At 39.5% G+C, this 20,613-nt stretch overlaps 2 protein-coding genes across 4 annotated transcripts; one reads left to right on the top strand and one right to left on the bottom strand.

Annotated features, from left to right (window-relative positions):
• The first annotated feature begins 2,684 nt into the window (after positions 1-2,684).
• Positions 2,685-11,100, top strand: rps6kl1 (ribosomal protein S6 kinase-like 1). 3 transcript variants are annotated; one of them, XM_077556833.1, is made up of 12 exons: positions 2,685-2,832; positions 3,832-3,948; positions 4,653-4,827; positions 5,110-5,234; positions 5,884-5,976; positions 6,050-6,097; positions 6,900-7,032; positions 7,527-8,846; positions 9,135-9,224; positions 9,882-9,964; positions 10,047-10,142; positions 10,225-11,100. In XM_077556833.1, exons 3-12 carry the CDS (start codon positions 4,692-4,694, stop codon positions 10,333-10,335), a joined length of 2,235 nt encoding a protein of 744 aa, XP_077412959.1. In that variant the 5' UTR covers positions 2,685-2,832; positions 3,832-3,948; positions 4,653-4,691; the 3' UTR covers positions 10,336-11,100. The 3 variants fall into 3 exon arrangements, with proteins under 3 accessions (XP_077412959.1, XP_077412977.1, XP_077412969.1); XM_077556843.1 differs by lacking the exon at positions 2,685-2,832 and adding an exon at positions 2,886-3,001; XM_077556851.1 differs by lacking the exon at positions 10,225-11,100 and having other exon boundaries at positions 9,884-9,964; positions 10,047-10,148.
• Positions 11,038-19,606, bottom strand: dlst (dihydrolipoamide S-succinyltransferase). Its single transcript, XM_077556865.1, has 15 exons — positions 19,402-19,606; positions 18,116-18,149; positions 17,993-18,032; positions 16,941-17,002; positions 16,377-16,451; positions 16,227-16,282; positions 15,887-15,995; positions 15,630-15,791; positions 15,458-15,531; positions 15,277-15,374; positions 12,782-12,912; positions 12,370-12,443; positions 12,209-12,292; positions 11,961-12,128; positions 11,038-11,633 (listed from the first exon to the last, which is right to left on the bottom strand). Exons 1-15 carry the CDS (start codon positions 19,462-19,464, stop codon positions 11,499-11,501), a joined length of 1,365 nt encoding a protein of 454 aa, XP_077412991.1. The 5' UTR covers positions 19,465-19,606; the 3' UTR covers positions 11,038-11,498.
• Between the last annotated feature and the right edge of the window lie 1,007 nt (positions 19,607-20,613).

Below are 20,613 nucleotides of genomic sequence, written 5' to 3'. Positions count from 1 at the left end.
CAATCCAGGGATAATAATAAGTATTATAATAATTATTATTTTTTATTTATTTATTATTATTATTATTATTATTTTTATTATTGATAAGTTAACTTATAAGTGAGCAATGATGATGACATGTCAAATCGGTAAAATTACCGAACGAACAATACCTAGCCCTCCAAGAAAATAAATAAATAAACAAATAAATAAATAAGTATTATAATTATTATTATTATTAATTTATTTTTATTATTATTATTTTTATTTAAATGTATTATTATTATTATTATTATTTTTATTATACATTTTATTTATAGGCACCTTTCTGGACACTCAAAGTTAAAAACATACAAATACAATGTTAAGAACAACAAAAAATAAAATAAAATATGAAAATAAGAAAAGACAATGCAGTGTGAGTAGACTTGTCTAAACAGATGAGTCTTGAGAAGGAATTTGATATATGTTCATGAGTCTATGTTACGGAGGTCAGCGGGGAGAGTATTCCAGAGCTGGGGAATAAATATAAGTAAAAAGCAACATTTAGAAAAGTGGAGAATTCTAGGGGGAGCCAACCCAAACAATTTTCTTGACATTAATATGTTTTGTGCAGCCACATATTAGTCTAAACAAAGTATTCCGATTAATATTGCGTATGTGGAATATGAGTTAAGCAGCAACTGTACATTAAGACACATTAAAACTACATTAAAACTACATCCGAAGACTAAATAAATGAATTAAATGCAAAATCTACGTCAAATACCCTTACGGTATACAAACTGTGTACAAAGGGATGTATTGACCTCTAGTGGTGCTTTGTATTTACTGCAGCCACGGGAGTAATAAAACAACTGTAACCTCACGTATCCTGCTTCAGCTGTACTTTGTTTTATCCTAGAGAATTCCCACTTGATGTCATCATCTGGCAGTTCAGATTTTTTTTTATACCACATTGCTTATGCTTCTTATTGAAAGGTGACCCAATCAATCACTAGTCAAAGAGCTCAAGGAGTGGAACCAAGTTGACTAAACTTTACAAATACGGACTCTGTTAGTAAGCAAATTTATAATAATCGACACAATTTTATGTTACCTGCGACGTGTGAGTGTGACTTTTATTTACGTGGAACCGGAAAATATTTTGTATTACTGTTGTTGTTGTTGTTTTTTTCTATAAATACCAGCTAACATTAGCCACGTGACTGCATTTCAAGTTAGCCACTTGCTAAATTGTCATCATAGCGCTAAGGTAGTTGGGATTGTTGTTTGCATAACATTTTTACAATGTTAACATCATTGTTGAAATTTCACCTTTGTCTGCACTCAATGGCCACAACATTAATTAAAATTATTGTTTTTCTATGAATTTCTTTATACCAGATAATATTTCTCATCATTGTAAAAAAAAAAAAATACTTAATTGATTTCAAATAATTATCAAAAACATCATGTTCATGTATCACTAACATTAATAGCAAACGGATCTCAATCTCACTTAATTTTGTTTCTTTTGTTGTACTTTTATTGTACCAACTCATTTACATTTAAGACCATTTCAATACACAAAACATGATACAAATGAATTATCAATAAAGAATGTTATGTTGACAACACGTAAAATTCATTTGATATATTCACATTATATGATCACAAAAAGGTCACAATATGACAGAAAATAAATGAAAACTACAGTAGTATTATATTCATACCTAGACAATATCTGTTATCAGAATTTGAACAAACTCCTTAAACATGGAAACTCCTGGGTAGTAAAATAAAATAATTAAAAAACTGGTATGAAAAAAGTGAGTGTTTTTTTGTTCTATTAGTAACCAATACTTTCTCAACCAGGGTGCCGTAGCACACCATTCTGAAACGTATTTGTTTACGACAAATGTACTGTAACCTCATCTTTCCATTTGCCATTGGTCATGTGACGATCACAAGCAGAGCTGACGTGTGATGTCATTTTCAGTCGACAGCAAGTGGCAAAATGCCCCCCCCCCCCCCCCCACACACACACACACGAGATGGATAAAAACAGGTGCATTTTGCTGCTTAATTCATATTCCACATATGCAATATTAATCAGAATGCAGTGTTTAGTCTAGTGGAGGTGGATTGAACATATTATTGTGAAGATCTTTTTTTTTTTTTTTAACAACGCATGCATGTTGGAATGTTGGAGGAAAAATGCAAACTATCCACAGGAAAGCCCAGATTCAAACTCCCAATCTGCAAGCCACTACGATGCCCACATAGACAAAAACAATACTTGAAAAATGATGAGGTCATCGAAATCGAATCAATACTGAGCTTTTAGGTCCACAGAGCCGACCCCTCCTTTTTTCTTTTGGGAACAGGCTGCTGCATCCTCCTTGTGTTCCCCTCCTCGCCTCTGTGTGAGTCGTACAAGGTTATGCCTGCCCCTCTGTAATCCTGCCCTCCCCTGGGCAGTCTAGTTCCATCTGGTACTAAGCACCCGTCACTATGGAATCCGAATACGAGCCTTCCATTCATCGTGAGTGGTGCATATATAAAGGAGATTAACCGTTTTGCGATTCACACTCTGGATTATGCAATTTAGATTGGAAGTGCAAAATAGCAAAGCCCTCATTTAATGCACGCAAGGAAACGACACTGTCTCTTTAAATCAGACTGCATCTGGCGTGATGCGAGTGGGGGAAGAGAGCGACGTGTGGGAAATGGTACCAAACGTGACATCACGTTCAGCCAATCGGAGGCCAGGCTTGCGGTTTCTCCTCCTCCGCTGCTGCTCGGAAGAGTGTGTTGTGTGCTGGCTGATGCTGATGCTGCTAAGGCACACGGTCGGCCTCATCACTTAAGGTACGCTGTGTTTATCTGTGCATTCGCATGGCTTTTTTTATGTGATGTTTGTTGTATTTATTGTCAGGGTGGAATGTTAAGGAATGCTGGCTACGAACGTTGAGTGCTGATGGATGAGAAATCTCCTCTTGATGATGATGATGATGATGTCGCTTCCTGCTATGAGGATGTGAGGCTTGTGCTTGGCAGATTTAAGAGAAAAATGATTGTATGTTAGCACGATTATGCAGTTGATTGCCAGTTTTGATATTGCGCTAATATATTCATGATTTTATTTATATATTTATGATTTTATAGGAACTATTTGTTTTTCTTAACTCATTCACTGCCATTGACGGCTATAGACGTCCCAAAAATATTTTAACTATTACTATTAATTTAACATTTGTTCCCACTTTTGTTAACAAGAGTATGAAAACCTACAGTTTTTTTATATTGTATTAGAACAGATATACAAATTAGTGATTAATCAGGAGTTAACTCGTGAAGTCATGCGATTAATTACGATTAAAAATAGTACTCGCCTGACGCCCCTAATTTTTAATAATCTTTTCTTTAAAAAAAAAAGAAAAGATTATTAAAAAAAAAGAAAGAACAAAGAAATCAGGCGATTACAATTTGTAATCGTAATTATTCGCATGACTTCACGAGTTAACTCACGATTAATCACAAATTTTATATCTGTTCTAAATGTACCAAAAAAATCTAGGTTTTCGTACTCTTGTTAACAAAAATGGAAAAAATTAACTAATAGAAATAGTTCAAATTAATTTTTGACGTCTATAGCTGTCAATGGCAGTGAATGAGTTAAGATAAAAAGCAGGGTTGAATGTATCAATATGCTGTAAAGTGCAAAATACTGACATTGTGGTTCTCTCTCTCTCTCTATATATACTGTACATATATATATGTATATGTATAAAATAGCAGGCCCAACTTTTTTGATTCACTTCCTGTCTGCCACAAATGGCGGTTAACTCTTTCTTTCCACTTTTGCAGCCCATCATGCTCTGTCACAGAGGCCAAAACCTGGAGATCACTGGGGGGAGAATCACACCGAGCCCAGTGACACCTAGCAGAGATGTGTCCTGCTTTTCATGAGACCAGGAAGCAAAGGTGGGCCTCCACGAAAACAATAACATTTCAGTTTGAAATATGATTATGCTCACTTTTAACTCATTCACTGCCATTGACGGCTACAGACGTCAAACATTTATTAGGACTATTTCTACTAGTTTAACATTTTTTCCACTTTTGTTAACAAGAGCATGAAAACCTAGAATTCTTTTTATTGTACATTTAGAACAGATATAAAATCTGTGCTGCGATTGGCTGGCAACCAGTTCAGGGTGTACCCCGCCTACTGCCCGAAGCCAGCTGGGATAGGCTCCAGCACCCCCCGCGACCCTTGTGAGGACAAGCGGTTAAGAAAATGGATGGATGGATGGATAAAATTTGTGATTAATAGTGAGTTAACTAGTAAAGTCATGTGATTAATTACGATTAAAAAATGTAATCGCCTGACGTCCCTAATTTTTAATAATCGTTTCTTTTTTCTTTTCTTTAAGTTTTTGTTGGTAATTAACTGCATGATTTCAATAGTTAACTCATGATTAATCACAAATTTTATATCTGTTGTAAATGTGCAATAATAAAAAAAACCCTAGGTTTTCATACTCTTGTTGACAAAAGGGGATTTATTTATTTTTTGACGTCTATAGCCGTCAATGGCAGTGAATGAGTTAAAAGACTCAACATTTACTTCCTGTTCTATATTTATGGCACTAAAATAACTCAAATACTTCTTAAACTGTGTTCAGGCCCGACTGGACCTTGACAGGCACCAAAACAAGACCAGGATGGCAAAGCGTGATTACTTGGTGGAGGCAGCTAAGCAGATTCGAATGGCTTTGGACAGCGAGGTTAACGAGGACTATGAGGCAGCTTTCAGTTATTATAAGAATGGGGTGGACTTACTACTGAATGGGGTCCAATGTAAGTTTATCATGTAATATTCTGCAGTGTTAATATTCCATGATCATGTTCATATTTTATCAGCTAATTGGTTGGGAGATCAAAGGCATACAAAAATATGGTGATACCTAAAAATTGGTATTTGCGCAGAGGAAAATGTGACAGGAACATATAGACCAGAATAAAAACAGGAAGTTAGAAATCCAAATTTCCACTGCGCAACCACCCACATTTAGGACACGCCTTGTTGTTTTCTTCCATTCACCTATGATAGATTTAAGTCTGAGAAAGTTTGTCTTTCAGTGGACCCGAACAAGGAGCGTCGGGAGGCTGTGAAGAGGAAGACAACCCAGTATTTGAAGAGAGCCGAGGAAATCTTCATCACGCACCTGCAAGACAACCTCACCAAAGGGAACTCTCATTTAGGGGTATGACTGAAAAATTCGGAGGTAACTTCCACTGGCCTGTTTATCGTTATGACTAGCAAAAGATTGGATATTGTCATTTGAACTCTTCAATGGATGGCAAAAAGATTGAGTGGAGCCTTTTCTGCCACATGCGGAAGAAGGTCTACTCTATCCAGAATGATTCCTGTTTTTATACTATCATAGCCACATCCACATAGTGTGGTCGACTTAGCCTAGCTCATGTAACGATGTGTGACTTCACAATATTAACCGGATTCAACTACCGGTAGATAGCGATAGATAAGGAAAACTAGAGCAAGAGAGAAGGTCACACCTATGAGCTCGAGAAGTCAGCGAGTAAAGGGAAACTACTTTGAAAGCATACTGTCATGGTCATATTGGATTCGGCCTCTTTGGTACACATCACTTGATAGGATACTAACCGATTTAATTATGTGCAAAAGAGGCCTAATCTAAAAAATAACCATGGCAATAAGATGGTTGTTTCAAAAGTAGAGTAGTAGTGTCTCCTCCATACTCAGCTTAAGTCTTATGAATGATAATAGTTTATAATTTAGCATTATTGATCTTAAATGTGGCAAATAATGTCAGTATTGACACAGCCCTGTGATGGGCAGAGGTTAACTGCAGTATTTCTTTGTACCACCAGGGCTACAGCAGTCTGAGATTTCGTCCGGTAAGACACTTGAGTTCTCCTGTGGAGGATCTGGAGATGTGTAAGGTGGTGGGAGTTAGTGATAAGGTAAATGAAAAGGACGCTTAACTTTTAAATTCCTCTATTATTGCTATTTATACGTGTTTGTTTCTTTGCGCAGGTTCTAGTTGTCCAAAGCATGGTTAATAAAGAGACGTTCGTTGTTAAGGTGGGTGTTTATTTCTGAGCCAGGTTGCATCCACTCGCATTTGCTGCTTATTTGTGGGGCTCATGTTTGTCACATAATGCGGTATGCTTTAGATCATTAGCAGTTCCTTTACTTCTTCGGTTACCAGGGATGTTTAAACCTTTCCTTATTTCCATTCTTGAGATGTCGATTCTTTATTCATTCAAGTCATTGTAATCTGTAAAAGTTGAATGGAGGCAACAGGAAGTAAAACTGGCAGTAAAATATTTTTTTTTCTCCAGAAAAATAAATACTCAAGGATATTAACTCATTCACTGCCATTGACGGCTATAGACGTCAAAAATTAATTTGAACTATTTCTATTAGTTTAACATTTTTTCCTACTTTTGTTAACAAGTGTATGAAAACCTAGTTTTTTTTTTTTACTGTATTAGAACAGATATAAAATTTGTGAGTCATAGTGAAGTCATGCGATTAATTACGATTCAAAATTGTAATCACCTGGCGCCCCTAATTTTTAAAAAAAAAAAATTTTGGTTCAAAAGAAAAGATTATTAAAATAAAAAATTGTAATCGTAATTAATCACATGAGTTAACTCACGATTAATCACAAATTTTATATCTGTTCTAAATGTACAAAAACAATTCTAGGTTTTCATACTCTTGTTAACAAAAATGGGGGGAAAAAATGTTAATTAATAGATATAGTTCAAATGAATTTTTTTAAAGTCAATGGCAGTTAACCAAGGACTTCCCAACACTGTTTTTTAAGCCAACAACAGTAAGTCCAGAGAAGCTGACATCTTGCATTTGCTTTTTGCAGAGTCTGATGAAGTCCAGCTGGGAAAGCAGGGAGCAGCCGACCATCATCCCTCAAGGAGTTCCGTACATGGTGAAGCTGCTGAGGTATTACGTCAGCGAGGACACAGTTTACCTCCATCTTGAACACGTCAAAGGTGAGTAAATAGAACCACTGATGTGTACAATTAAAACACATAATTAGAAATATATATTTTCTTGTAATTAGTTAGAAATATGTTTATTTTCTTGTAATAATAATAAAAAAATCTTGTTTAGTTTACAACATAATTTCATACTCGGGGGCCGCCATGTTTTCACTTGCGCAATGCATTGTAGGATGATGACGTGAGATGTTTGCCGCCCCCTGGCGAGCAAAGCAATCATCACATGTGGGAGAAAAAAATTATGCGAGCCTGCGACTGCTTTTTTTTTTGTGGGGGCTAAAAATAACAGCATGCAACTATGTTATGTCACTACCCAGAATGCATTGCTACATAAACAACAATGGCAACGTACTTGTAAGTTTACTTATTGTTACCAAGTTTTTTAGGACACAGTGTTTGGTTAGAATTATTATTTTTTAAATCTGTGAATAGATGAAATTGATTAACAAAGAAACTTCAAGTCCTGTGTCTTTTTTTCCCCCAAGGTGGGAGGCTCTTCTCCAAACTTAACAAGCTGAGGAAAGAGAGAGCCAAGGAACACCCAGAATGCATCACACCTGGCCAGCACAACATCAAGATGAAGAGCAGCTACACCTCACCCACAATCAGCACAGACTACCAGCACAGCGTCAGCATGGAAAGCGGTCCTCACAAGCTGAGTGACGAGAGCCCGGATGGCGACGAGCCCAGGTCTTGGGACGAGACCCAGCGGCGCCTGGACAGCTGCGGGACCCACTCCTACATCGAGGAGACGGGTTGCCTGCAGAACTCCCGTTCGGCCGCATCGTTCTACAGCAAACTGGACCGTGCGACTTTGCTTTCCGGAGCGGCCAGGTCGAAGGTCAGCGCTCGCATCCATCCGCCAGCTGCCACTTTGTGCTTGCACTCCTCTCAAACTCAGGACAAGCCCGCCCTTCCTCTGTCTTGCGCTCGTGTCAGTCAAGCTCTGGACGTCATGTCGGAACTCAGTGACAGCAAAGCTGGAACTGGACTCATAGAGTGCAGTTCTGACTTTGAAGTAGCTTGGAAGGCTGCAGATCCAGCACTGAGAGGAGACCAAAGAAACCCCTATGCAGTCACTGACACCGACTTGAACTTGACGCCTCATTCAAAGCAGAACTTGTGTCTAAAAGCGGATTCTCCAAACACTCAAAGTCATATTTTAAGTTCCTCTCCGGCCATTTTACATCTTCCTCTCCATTGCCAAACGCAAATCCACGGAAGAGCGTCTTGGGACGGGCCCGGCTTTCACCAGGGATCCATTTTAAGTGACGAGATTGCAAACTTGGACGTGAAGCAGGCCGGCAGCTCGGAGGAACGAAACGGAGTGGTGGTCCTCAGGAGCACGGACCGAGCCGTGTTCTCGGACCACAGGGATGCGCGGACCACCCCGGGGAGCACCTGGCCTTTCTCTGCCAGGGAAACAAGTTCAGTGGATGTGAGAGACGGCGTGGAAGAAGCCTGTGAGTTGCTCAGTCCAGGAAATGCCGCCTCGCCCACGGAAGGATCCTTTGCCAGCTGGTACTCCCCTCGCCTGCTCGGACCCCAAAAGAGGACTGAGGGCTCACCGGCGAAGATGGAGGGCCACGGAGATGACCAGATCATTGAGGTGGACGGATGGTGCCACATACCTCGTTTACCGCCAAAATCCTCAGAGAGGTCAAGCCGTCAGACCTGCTGGGGGCTCCCTGAAACGGAGGCGCGTGTGTGGGGGGCCCAGATCCTGCTGGCCCTGGAGAGTCTTCATCAGCAGGGCATCTTATGTCGTGACCTCAACCCCAGGAATGTTCTGCTAACCAGCAATGGTGAGTGTCATCAGCAGAGGGGGACATTTTGCAAAATGTTGTCATTGAGCCGTTATTTTTCCAAACTGTAATCGTCAGTTTGTTAGTCCATCACTAATGAAGGTTTTCTGACAAATTTTGTAACTTGCCCACCTTTGCCGACAGATCTTCTTCATTCGTCTCACTTTGCTTATCTAATGCAGCTTAACGAAGCAATTCAAGGAATGCATGCAGGACATATCATTTGATTAAAATAATATATTGCATTTGATTAAAAATATATTGCTTATTTATTGTATTTTGTTACAGGAAAGGTGTGCTTGACATTTTTTGGACAATGGAGTGAGGTTCAGTCGGAAATTAATTGTGATGCCATGGAACAGATGTACTGTGCACCAGGTAGCGCTCAACCTCTGGTCTTATAGACAAATGTGGACAAAATAATTTGTACTAACAATAAAAAATAAATTTAACAAAATTAATAAGACAGGTTGCTTTTGAGTTGTGGGTCAACAGAATTATTATTATTGTTTTAAAATAAACTATTCAAACAGACCCGCATGGACAAAAGTGATGGTAAAGACTGAAAATAGTTTGACCATATTGACATGTTCAAGCGAGGCGTGTCCTCTAATCAGCATCACAGGTGTCTTCAAACTTGTAATCAGTCACCCAAATTTAAAAGATGAAGTAGTCACTAAATTGAAGACCCGGATAACAAAAATGGTAACAGAAGAGCCCAGAATGACCTCCATCAAGGTCAAGGTGCATCAGCGTTAGATCGCACCATCCGTCGCCGTTTAAGCTCAAAGTGGACTTCATGGGCCAAGATTACCTTCATTTTTGTCCAGGTCATGAGTTCGTTTTTTAAAAATAATTATTTTGAACCACTATTCAAAAGCAATGTCTGATTTTCATCTGTTTATTTTTGTTTTTATATTTTATTATTTTTTTTTGTATTTATTTATTTATTTATTTTCCTTTCATGAACAGAGGGGTTTGAACAATTTTGCCCACGTGTGTAAAATAGATGTACTCATTATTTTTTGTCACCAGAGATTGGTGGCGTGTCCAGAGTCACGGAAGCTTGTGATTGGTGGAGTTTGGGGGCTCTTCTATTTGAACTTCTCACAGGAATGGTAAGTGACATACAATACAAAAAAAGATTTGATGAGTCATCATCTTTGGTAATATGCATATTATTGCTCTCTGTGCCTCCAGCCGCTATGGCAGCTCCACCCGACAGGAATCAACTCGCACACTCAACTGCTCATCCCCGACCACCTGAGCACCGCAGCTGCATCTCTGCTCACTGAGGTATGTACTTCCAGTATTTCCCTTGTCACACTACTTTGTGAATTACTGGACGAATCGACGTATTTTTTTTCTGCTTCCGCAGTTACTTCAGTTTGACGCTGGCTATCGTCTGGGTTGCGGCGGTGGAGGTGTGAGCGACATCAAGTGTCACCCCTTCTTCAGTAGCGTCTCCTGGAAGGCGCTGAGCTGCTAGTTGGGTGCAAATACAAATGCTAATTGGCCTCTGTGATGCACTGGAAGTGACGAAAGAGCGCCCGAAACCGTGTGCTATCCGGCGTTGTGTGCTTCCCAAAGAAAACGTGACTGATAAGAGAAGTGATGACCATATAAAGTCCCATCAAAGCGTGTACTTATAATTTCACTTCAACATACAGCACTAGAACATTAGACTTTATATCATTACCTTTTTTTTAACTATTATCATGCATGAAATTGGTTAACGTCTGACAATCTTTTAGACCAACTGTCATATACTTACTTATGCTGTGGAGAAAATGAAAAGGCATTTGATATTCAACAGAATTCTGTCACACGTTATGGGAGTCTCTGGATTTCTCAGCAGACAGAAAAGTTACATAAACCAAATACCTAAAGGATTCCTGATATTGAGAATCTAACAACTCACAATCTAAGGTCTTCTGAAATCGAAAAAACTGTATGAAATAAACTTTTGGTAGAGTTATCAATTTAACACTTCATATATTTGTCCTGATACCAAAGCTGAACATATCAAAGCAGACCGCAATGCAGCACTAAATATTCCGAAATGTTCACCGCATCAATATCCAACAGATTCATTTACTTTTGTCATGAATTAAACAACTTTCCATTGAATGTTTTTCTCCCCCTCACTATTGCCCACTTGAGACGAGTAAAAAAACAAACAAACACCAAATCCTGTACTGTCGATTTTTATTAAAACATTTTTCTTAAATATTCTATCAGAGCATCAGAATGTTCCACATTATTGTGAAATGGCATCAATTTTTCAATTAGAGTTCATTACTTTGGACATAACATTGTGTTCCTTGGTCTGAATGCACTATTATTCTCCCACCCAGCACGTGCAAGCTAACTTTGCCATCCCATAATTACTTGAGCATAATTTCATGTAGAAAACGACATATGGCGGACATACAAGATTGAATATACTATTTGATCTAAAGACCAGAACCCGGGAAATCCTCAGACGGTACCAAACCCTTATATCACTTGCCAGCCTTATATTGCACAACCCAACTGTTTACAAAATAAATCCGTATTGTGGGTAATGTCCATAGGGTGGGTATAGCCACTGGTCGCGTGGGGCGGTTCAGTCGGTCGGGCCTGGAGATAACGGTGGGAGGGGGGGGGGGCTCACATGTCGAGGAGCAGCACCCTGGGGTCCTCCACCACAGACTTGATCTTGCGCAGGAAGGTGACGGCCTCTCTTCCGTCGACGAGGCGATGATCGTACGTCAGGGCCACGTACATCATGGGACGGATCTCCACCTGTGCAGTCACAGCAGTCAAAAAGAATACATTAAATATGCATGACCAGGTTCATTTGCAGATTGTGTGTTGAACTGATTCAATTTAAAAAAAAAATCCACTCAACCCTAAGTCTATTTGTTTGTTAACCCTTTTATAAATACAAAAGCAATGAGTGTGAAATTTCATATTAAGGTGGAATAGGGCGCCACCCTGTGGTGCTTTATGGTACTGCAGAACTCACTATTCAAAATAAAAGTCCCTTTGTTTAATTAGACAGCGCGAATGAAGACAAACATTCTTTTTTTGTACAACGAGATGCTGAAATCCCAAATGAAAAACACAAACCTTGCCAGCCACTGCCACAGGCCTGTCAAATATGCCATGCATGCCCAAGATGGCAGACTGAGGCGGGTTGATGATGGGCGTGCCGAACAAAGAGCCGAACACGCCGCCGTTGCTGATGGTGAAGGTTCCTCCGTCCATGTCTTCCACGGCCAGCTCGTTATTGCGGGCCTATAGACAAATATTCCGTCACTTCAAATGAGCCGCACATTCTTGTCTGTCAGGTAAGACATTTTTAGAACAACACAAACCTTTTCGCCCAACATATTGATGGTTTTCTCAATGTCGGTGAAATTCATTCCCTCAACATTCCTGATTACGGGGACAACCAGACCCTGACGGCAAAGTCACAAGCAACATTTTGGTCAAGTTGAACACTTTCCAATAAGTATGAAAGACGCACTCGGCTTACCTTTGGGGTGGCCACAGCCACGCTGATGTCTACGTAATCCCTGTACACGATCTCTTTGGTTGTGTCATCAATGACTGAGAAAACAAATGGAACATGGAAAAAAATATGGTCAGGCACAGTGCAATTTTACATGTATGCATAAAGGACAAGACTGTCTTAGATTATTACAATTTTATATATATATATATATATTTTTTTTTTTTTAAACCCCAATGCAGACCACCACTGTTCCAACTGTGGTCGCTCTAAGTAGGTCAGCAAATGGAAAAGTGCAGCAAATGCATTTGCTGGAAGTCAGTGGTGGTTTTTGAGGTCGACGCTGAAAAACTAACTTGAGGCCACCGTGCAGCTTGCACGGAGTCAAATCAAACCCAAGCGTGATGCCAGGCATCTTGTGTGGTGAAGCCGATACCTGCATTGACAGCGGGTTGGTCAGTCAGCGCGTAGGCGGACGCCTTCACAAACGCGGACATGAAGCCCAGCTTGATGTTGTGCTTCTTCAGGAAGGCGTCTTTGTACGTCTTTCTCATCTCAGAGATGTTGCTACGAGGGGGAATGCAAGGAAAAGTCGCGAATGAAGCAAAACTGTCGTATTTACACGGTTCATACATCTTTCACTGGGACACGTTCAAGCACCTGAGTGCTTTTATTTTCAGTCATTTTCAACACTTTAGATTGGTCAATAATTTGTAAAAATTACATCCACATATGTGGATTGGCCAAAAGAAGATTTGAGACAACCCACCCCCCCCCCCCCCAAATTCACCAAATTCACCAAATTCTGACATATGAGGTTTCACAGCAGCAATACGTGTTCAATTCAAAGTGAAACTCAGATTCACAGCACACTGGATTATATACATTAAAAATTTTGGGGGGATGATTATTGCTTAGTTAACGAAAACAATCCAAAATTCACGATATAATTTCAAGAAATTATAATTGAGCTTCACAAGAAAAAAAAAAAACCTAAATATTATGTTTAATTTACAAATGTACAAACTCATCTTGTGAAAATTATTTTTTTTTTTTATGAATCTGCTTAATATGAATTTGACTTTATAAAATGAACCATTGAAATTAATAAATAAATTTAAAAAACTTTGCAAGTAATTCAAATATACTGAGATGCACCTGTATACCAATGACATTTCATTTCAAAGTATATTAGTGAACGAGTTGTGTTACCCATCTTGCAGAGGACCGATACCAGGCTTTATTTTAAGGTATTGGTACTCGTGACGGAATTGACCAAAACTAGAAACAAGAATAGAAAAATCGCCAATAATTTTTATGTATATTGGGATGTATAGGTCTTTCCTTCAAATGATATGTCATTTGTCAATGTTATGTGTCATTTCATATATCTTATAAAGCACAGACAAGTGACTGTAGAGACACCTAATGTTGAATAGATTTGGAAATGACGGACTATTTATTGCCAGTTACCATTTGTTACAAGGTGCAAAAAGTTAAAAACATTTATATATATATATATATATATTTTTTTTATCAGCTTTAAAACAAGATAATGGCCCTTCGGAACGCTATTGCGACTGACCTGCTAATCATTTTACCTTTGCTCATTTTCCACTTTTATCTTTCTTTTTAATTGTTTGTTTTCCTGTCTACGAAGCTCTAGGGTTTCTCTGCTAACACAATTAGCCCCTCCCAAGACACTGACTCTGTGAGAAAGGAGAGAAGAAGCGATAAAAATCTTCACTTTCCAGAGTGTGTAAATCTTATTGGGCTGACATAAAAGCCCCTATCAGTGGAGGCTGCCCTTGCACTCAGGGCGCGGGTCTCTGCGGGCCCCCGTAGACGCTGCCGCCACGCGCCCCCGACCGCCTCCTTCGGCTCCAGATGAGGCCGAGCCTGGGAAGTCTTCCTCCAGACCGTCAATGTCAATCCAATTAGGAGACACGGAAAAGCTCCAACGGCCGAAAGCTGACACCGCGCATTTGCCGAGGAAAGAAATCCTCAAAGTGTCCTCTTGAGCACGGGGGCGAGTGCAGACAATAACATTTCCTTTTAAATTAATAAAGCCCGTTTTAACATTTCTTATCTTTGTTTTGGATGGATTTATGGCCAAATATTTACATTCCGGTGTTTCAGACGGAGATCCGGTTTCAAAAAGCTTTTTCTATTGGGCAGATTCCAATCTATAACCATTTGTGTTAGTATCAATTGCACTTGCAAACGCACAGGAGTCCAACACCTAGAAAGACGGATGAAACTTGCTAGTTGAAGTGCTGATGAATAATAATGAAGGGCCACATTCATTTTTTTTGTTTTTTTTTTTAAACCGATACCAGTACAAGTACTTAACTCTTGACTTGTCACCGATACCAATTACTGATACCACAAGTACTTTTGATACATGAAATTCCCAATTAAAAAACAGTAGGATAATTTAAAAAAAAAGACATACGATTCTGAATATAGAATTTTTCTCCAGGAAAAAAAGAAGAATTTTTCTTGAATATTGTATTAAAACAATGGCAATTTTCTATTCTTCTCATTTCTAGTTCCTGATTGTAAAATAGCCACAAGATGGCAGCCCGAATACCTTGAAATAAGGCCGATAACCAATCGATACCTGGTTTTGGTACTCGCCCATCCACAATGAAAACTGTCAGACGGGCCAGGTCAGACATTGAAGTAAAAACACACTGCCGTAAAAATTTGCAGAACGTAAAATATCTAAAATAGTTCATCTTCTTTTATTTAACCTTTTTATTCATTCATACATTTTCTTAAACAATATTATTAATAATAATAATGATAATACTGATAATATCTTAATCAGTTTTGGGGGAACGAGAAGAGTAAAATTATTGCAAACACCCCCCCCCCTCCATCCTGACGTAAAGGATAAATGTGACTTGAACAATTGAAGCTTCTTACCTCATGTCAATCTCATTAAAGGTAGTCAACATTGCGCAGGTGTTTTGGGCTTCCTTCAGCCTTTGGGCAATTCGCAGTCTCATGCGATTTATCTTAACCTAAATCCAGAGACAGAATTTGATGTTTTTGCAAACAATAACCATCAAAATTCTCACCCTGTCCGTTTCATTTAGCGGTTTACCCTGCTTTCTGTGCGGGCTGCTTTCGCTCCTCCATCCACGGGGGCTGCCGTTACGGTGGGCTTGATGGCCGACACTACGGAAAGACACAAAAATTGGCCACAGAGCCCAAAAATGATTCATCGATGACGTGAGGTGTTGTGAGGCGGTTGTCACAGAACTCGGCCGGCTAACCTGGTTTGGCGTCCATAGCGTGTGCTGGCACAGGTGGCACGGGGGGCATCGTGGTGGGGATGGGGCCAACAGCTGAGGGGGGAGGTGCAGGATCAGATGGCGGTGAAGGGGCCGCTGCAGCCGGGGCCTCGGCTTTTGGGGCTTCGGCTTTTGGAGCTCCAGCTAAAAGGTGCGAGAGGCCATGGAAAAAAAACGATCAAGCCGAACACCTAAGAAATGACATTAACGCTATTGTATTGTAAGTATGAAATACACACGGCCTTTTTGAAGCTTGAACAGAGGCGTTCCTCCCTCGACTTTGCCCCCATCAGGAACCAAAAGCTCCAAGATCACCCCGGAAGAAGGAGAAGGAACCTGCACGGATGTCTAGTGGGAAAAAAAGCGGACGGGGAAAAGAAAAACAAACAAATTTGAAGGTAGTTTCAAACCTTTATTTATAAAACATGCAACTATTCCCATACTACCAAGTCATCAACACAATTTTAAGCCAATTTACAAGAAAAGATGACAAAGATGCAAGTTTGACTAAGCAGTCATAAAGATAATCAACGGTCTGGATTTGTGGGGATGATTTTCTTTGCTTCCAGCTGTCTTTACCTTATCAGTCTCAATTTCACACACCACCTCATCCTCTGAAACGGTGTCCCCCACAGCTGTAGGAAGAAAAGTTGGTTTCGCGATCAAAATGGTGACATTACACGGCCCACATTAAACGCACCTAATGAGGCTAAGAACAAAAGGAGTTACCTTTTTCCCACCTCACGTCCCCCTCTGAAACAGACTCCGCAAAGGCGGGGGTCTTAATGGTGATGACTTCCTCTCCTGAGCCAAAGACAAGATTAAAACTACAGTCATGTATGTGTATGTATGTATATATACACACACACACGAGTATGCAGGTGCATCTAAAAAAAAAAAAAAAAAAAGTCAACTTTTTAAAAATTTTGTTACATTTAAAATTTCTACTAAAAATTTCAGTAGTTCAATTAAAAAGTACTTCAACTCAATAGAGACAAAATACTTCCCTGATTTGTACGATCCCTCCATCCCTTTTCAACAACAGGGGAAACATACAAACTCTACACAGGAAGGCTGAAGCCTAAATTCGAACCCATAACCTCAGAACTGTGAGTCATATGTGCCAACTGCAAATCCGTTTGTAAAATACAATCATCTAAATTATAAAAAACTAAAATTAGAATCTATTTCACCAGATGTATTTAATCTATACGCTTTTCACTTTTTCAATTGACTACAGAAATGCGCTCACAACATGTATACACAGTGACAATATAATATAATGAGACATACTGTAAGCAACAGAGGTCCTGAAGTATTGGATTTGGAAGACATTGGAGCGTGGATCAGATTTTCTTTAGAAGGAAAAAATATATATTAAAACATGTTTTAAATAGTTATAAATTCACATGTTATTCATGCATAAAATGACTACAATTCTAATACCAGGATACAAACATTTGCTCAAATGCTTTAAAGCGTAGGTGTCAAACTCATGCAGGTTTTGGAATATATGATCAGCTCATCAGCAAGCTCTGCATAAGCCTGATAACGATTCTGCTGATTGGAATCAAATTGTGTTGGAAGAGGGAAACCTCCAAAACCTGCAGGACCGCGGCCCTTGAGGACCGGAGTTCGACACCTACGCTATAAAGTAACACAAATGAGCATTTGTTTTGTTGATTATGGCGACACCTTTGGACAAAAGCGGTATTGTTGCCACGATGGATTCACAAGCATTCGTAAACAAGAAAGCACACAATGTTTTGAGTGTTGCGTGGCTGGTCGGGTCAGTGTGGAAGGGCGAACTATTAAGCTGATGGCTATTTATTGCTACCACGCAATTTTCCGATTGCTAACATTAGCATAATTATTTTTGATTTGAGCATGGAAAGCTACCCACAAAGGCAGCGTCGGTTGGAAATCCCCCTTGTCTTTCACCTCACGGCAGCGAGTGAAATTCTATACTGTGCTATCCCCATTTAGGTAGGCTTTTTATCATTATTATTGTCAGCTCAGACAAAAATCTTCATTTCTTTGGGTGTTTTGTAGCTTCTGCATGATAACAGTAATCGCGCGTAGATGTTTGACTCAACTTCCGTCTGGAACGATTGAGGAAAGGATATATGCCGTAAAGCAGTCTGCACGTTTGTAGTTTTTTTTTTGTGTGTGCGGCAGATTTCACGCCATCCAAAGGTTTCATTATTCTAGCTGTAAATCAACGTTTCATCATCAGAATTGTGAAGATATGAATTGAAGGCTGAAAAGTTCATTAGAGGGGCTTTAAGGACACATTTCACCTTTCTAAACAGTGTGGTTTTCAAAGTCAGTGTGTGTGCTCTTACACAGTGTTCTTGGCAGTGAACGGGTAGCTAGTTGATATAGCTGCAGAGAAAACAACAGCAACACATTAAAAACTTGACAGGGGCAATACTACCAAGAAGCAAAAATGTGAATTTGACACATACCTGCAGCACCTCTGCGAGTCAGCACATTATTTCCCTGTGCAAAGAAAAACACGGTAAAACAACAGCATATAGTGAACACAAGTCCTTTCGCCAGTATGTCAATAAGTTGCAATTTTTTACGTTAAACTTTACTGTAAATTAGGGGTGCACCGATAGATCGGCCAGCCAATTTATCGGCCCAGAATTGTTTTAATTTTGGGTGATCGGCCGATCCCTTTTCCACAGATCTCATCTCCCTCCTCAGGGGTCTGAAAAAGTCAACCACTGTCCTTTTCTGCTGAGCTGACCAATAGGCTTTTTATTTTTGATTTGATAAAACTACTTCATGTGCAGTTACGACAACCAGTTAGTATTATTTCACAGATATGATCAGTGTTAATTACAATAAAACAAGATTGGAATACTGAAGGTGTATGCTGCTTGTTATAAAATTACTCGTGATCAGCAGGTCACTTTTTAAAAAGTCGGGGATCGGCCGGAAAATTGTGATCGGTGCACCCCTACTGAAAATGCAAAGATGAGCACAGGGATTAAGACAAAGTAAAAAATGCAATATTGTTATATCATTGAAAGTGACAAGCTCCAGCAATGATTGGTGTTGACAGTTGGAAGACTACATGCAAGGCAATGGGAGCAAACGTCAGGAATAGCATCCTGGGTCAAAGGTTAAACGTTACACGATGCCCCCGCTGACACAATCAACCTTGCATGCTAAAATGAAGCACTATATGGTTTACCCGTGTGATCTGCAAACTTCTAAATAAGAATTAAGCAGCTAAAAAAAAATTAAATTCATTACACGTACTCAATACGGTTCTACCCGGCTTTTTTGATTACATTCACTTCTACTTTCAGAACATTGAGGGTGCTAATGAAATATTATATAACACGCATATCAAGTTAGTAAGCAGGTTTAACTTCACTAACAAAATAACACTTAAGTTAGGTGAGCTGACAATAGCATGCAACTGTTTAGCTAGCGACTAATGCAAAGTTTAACTTCAATAATAACGCGAAGTTTCAAGAATGCAAACCATTTAGGGCGATACATACAACATTCGTGCATAAAAATGTTTACAAGTGTATGACGGACAGCACAACATAGTTAAAAGGCAAGGTGTCATACTGTCCTTGGCTTACAATGTTACGGCCTGTTCCGTGGCCTACAGTTGCGGAGCTAATGCTAATGCTAATGCTAGAGATGACAGAGGCGAATCCAACGCCCGCCCATAGCGATTCCAACCGAGAGAAGCCTCCTCCTGTCGAACTTATTCTTTTTGGCCTACCTGGCGGATCGCAGACAGGGAGCGACCAATATTCCTGGAGAGACACCGGGAACGGGACAACATGTTGGTCGTGTGACAGCTGCCTGTCAGCGGAGGGGAGCGGGTCAAGCTGTCGACTGGAATGGAGGAAGCGCTGCGGGGTAAACCAAGTGAACTAAAATAAGAGGGGTGTACTGTGAGTTGCCGAATGGTCTCTTCCACTGTCACCATCTGGGCAGCGAGCGTCATTATAAATCCCACTGATGTTCTAAACGGGAAACGCCTCGATGCAACATGATTGGCTATAGCCACAGGGTTGCTGCAATATAATTGGATGCTACATCTACGTACAACGCGCCCTACTGCGAGAACGGCACTATCTGATTCCAGAGGGGCGGCGTTAATATGAATCTTACTAACCACAGCCTACCCTGTAACCCTAACCCAAACAAAACCATAACCCAAACAAATTGGCTGTTTGTAATTTTAGACAAATGTGATACATTGGTTGTCTCATTTCACCTGCGGAGCCTGCCCACGTGGCTTGCAGCAGTCAATCAATGTACACTGTGGCGTGTCCTGCCTAGAACATCAGTGAGTTTCATAATAACACGGAAAGGGAACTCACGTTTGATTTTTAAAATAGACATATTATCGTACTTGTTGTAGGCTGTTAAAAAAAAAAAAGTATAAACAATATAATTATAATACATCAATTATTTAATTAAAACAATGCAGATTTACTATTTTACTAATATTGTTTATTCAACCTAATACATTAATTAATAAACCCCACACATTTTAGATACAGTGTCTAAAATAATTCAACATATATTACAGGATACTTGATAACATAATTTCTCAGTGGGCCAGTTAAAGGACAGCATGCCGTATGTCATGTGCCTCCTGGGCCATAATTTAAATCCCCTTTTAAGTGGCCAGTGGATGAGAAAAGGAGGGGAGTTTTTTTCTTTTTTTGCCTGATGCCTATCTGTCAAATAACAAAATTTCAGTTTATTCTGTGAGTGTTTTTTTAATTCCCAAGGTGAAAGGCTTCTATGGAGGGGCAAAGCATGGCAACCGGGTCATATAAAGCCCACTATATACTCTATTCCAGCCAACAAACAGTCATTAATACAAAGTAATAGTTTGTTAATTGATCAATTGTAAATAATAAATAAACAATGTTATTGTAATTTTTTTATTCATTAAGTAATTTGTTAATTAATTATG

Source organism: Vanacampus margaritifer, chromosome 1 (genome assembly GCF_051991255.1).
Source record: "Vanacampus margaritifer isolate UIUO_Vmar chromosome 1, RoL_Vmar_1.0, whole genome shotgun sequence".
In the NCBI taxonomy this organism is placed as follows: domain Eukaryota; kingdom Metazoa; phylum Chordata; class Actinopteri; order Syngnathiformes; family Syngnathidae; genus Vanacampus; species Vanacampus margaritifer.
Note: the sequence above shows the minus strand (reverse complement) of the source record. Positions and strands in the feature narration are given on the sequence as shown.

Bases quoted from the DNA above. Each gene is read 5' to 3' on its own strand.
- rps6kl1 (XM_077556833.1), top strand. From the start codon at position 4,692: ATGGCAAAGCGTGATTACTTGGTGGAGGCAGCTAAGCAGATTCGAATG. The intron at 9,225-9,881 runs GTAGCGCTCAAC...TTTTGTCACCAG, and splicing joins ACAGATGTACTGTGCACCAG to AGATTGGTGGCGTGTCCAGA. The intron at 10,143-10,224 runs GTATGTACTTCC...CTGCTTCCGCAG, and splicing joins CTGCATCTCTGCTCACTGAG to TTACTTCAGTTTGACGCTGG.
- dlst (XM_077556865.1), bottom strand. From the start codon at position 19,464: ATGTTGTCCCGTTCCCGGTGTCTCTCCAGGAATATTGGTCGCTCCCTG. The intron at 18,150-19,401 runs GTAGGCCAAAAA...TTCTTTGCACAG, and splicing joins CCCTGTCTGCGATCCGCCAG to GGAAATAATGTGCTGACTCG. The intron at 12,444-12,781 runs GTATCGGCTTCA...TTGTTTTCTCAG, and splicing joins CCAACCCGCTGTCAATGCAG to TCATTGATGACACAACCAAA.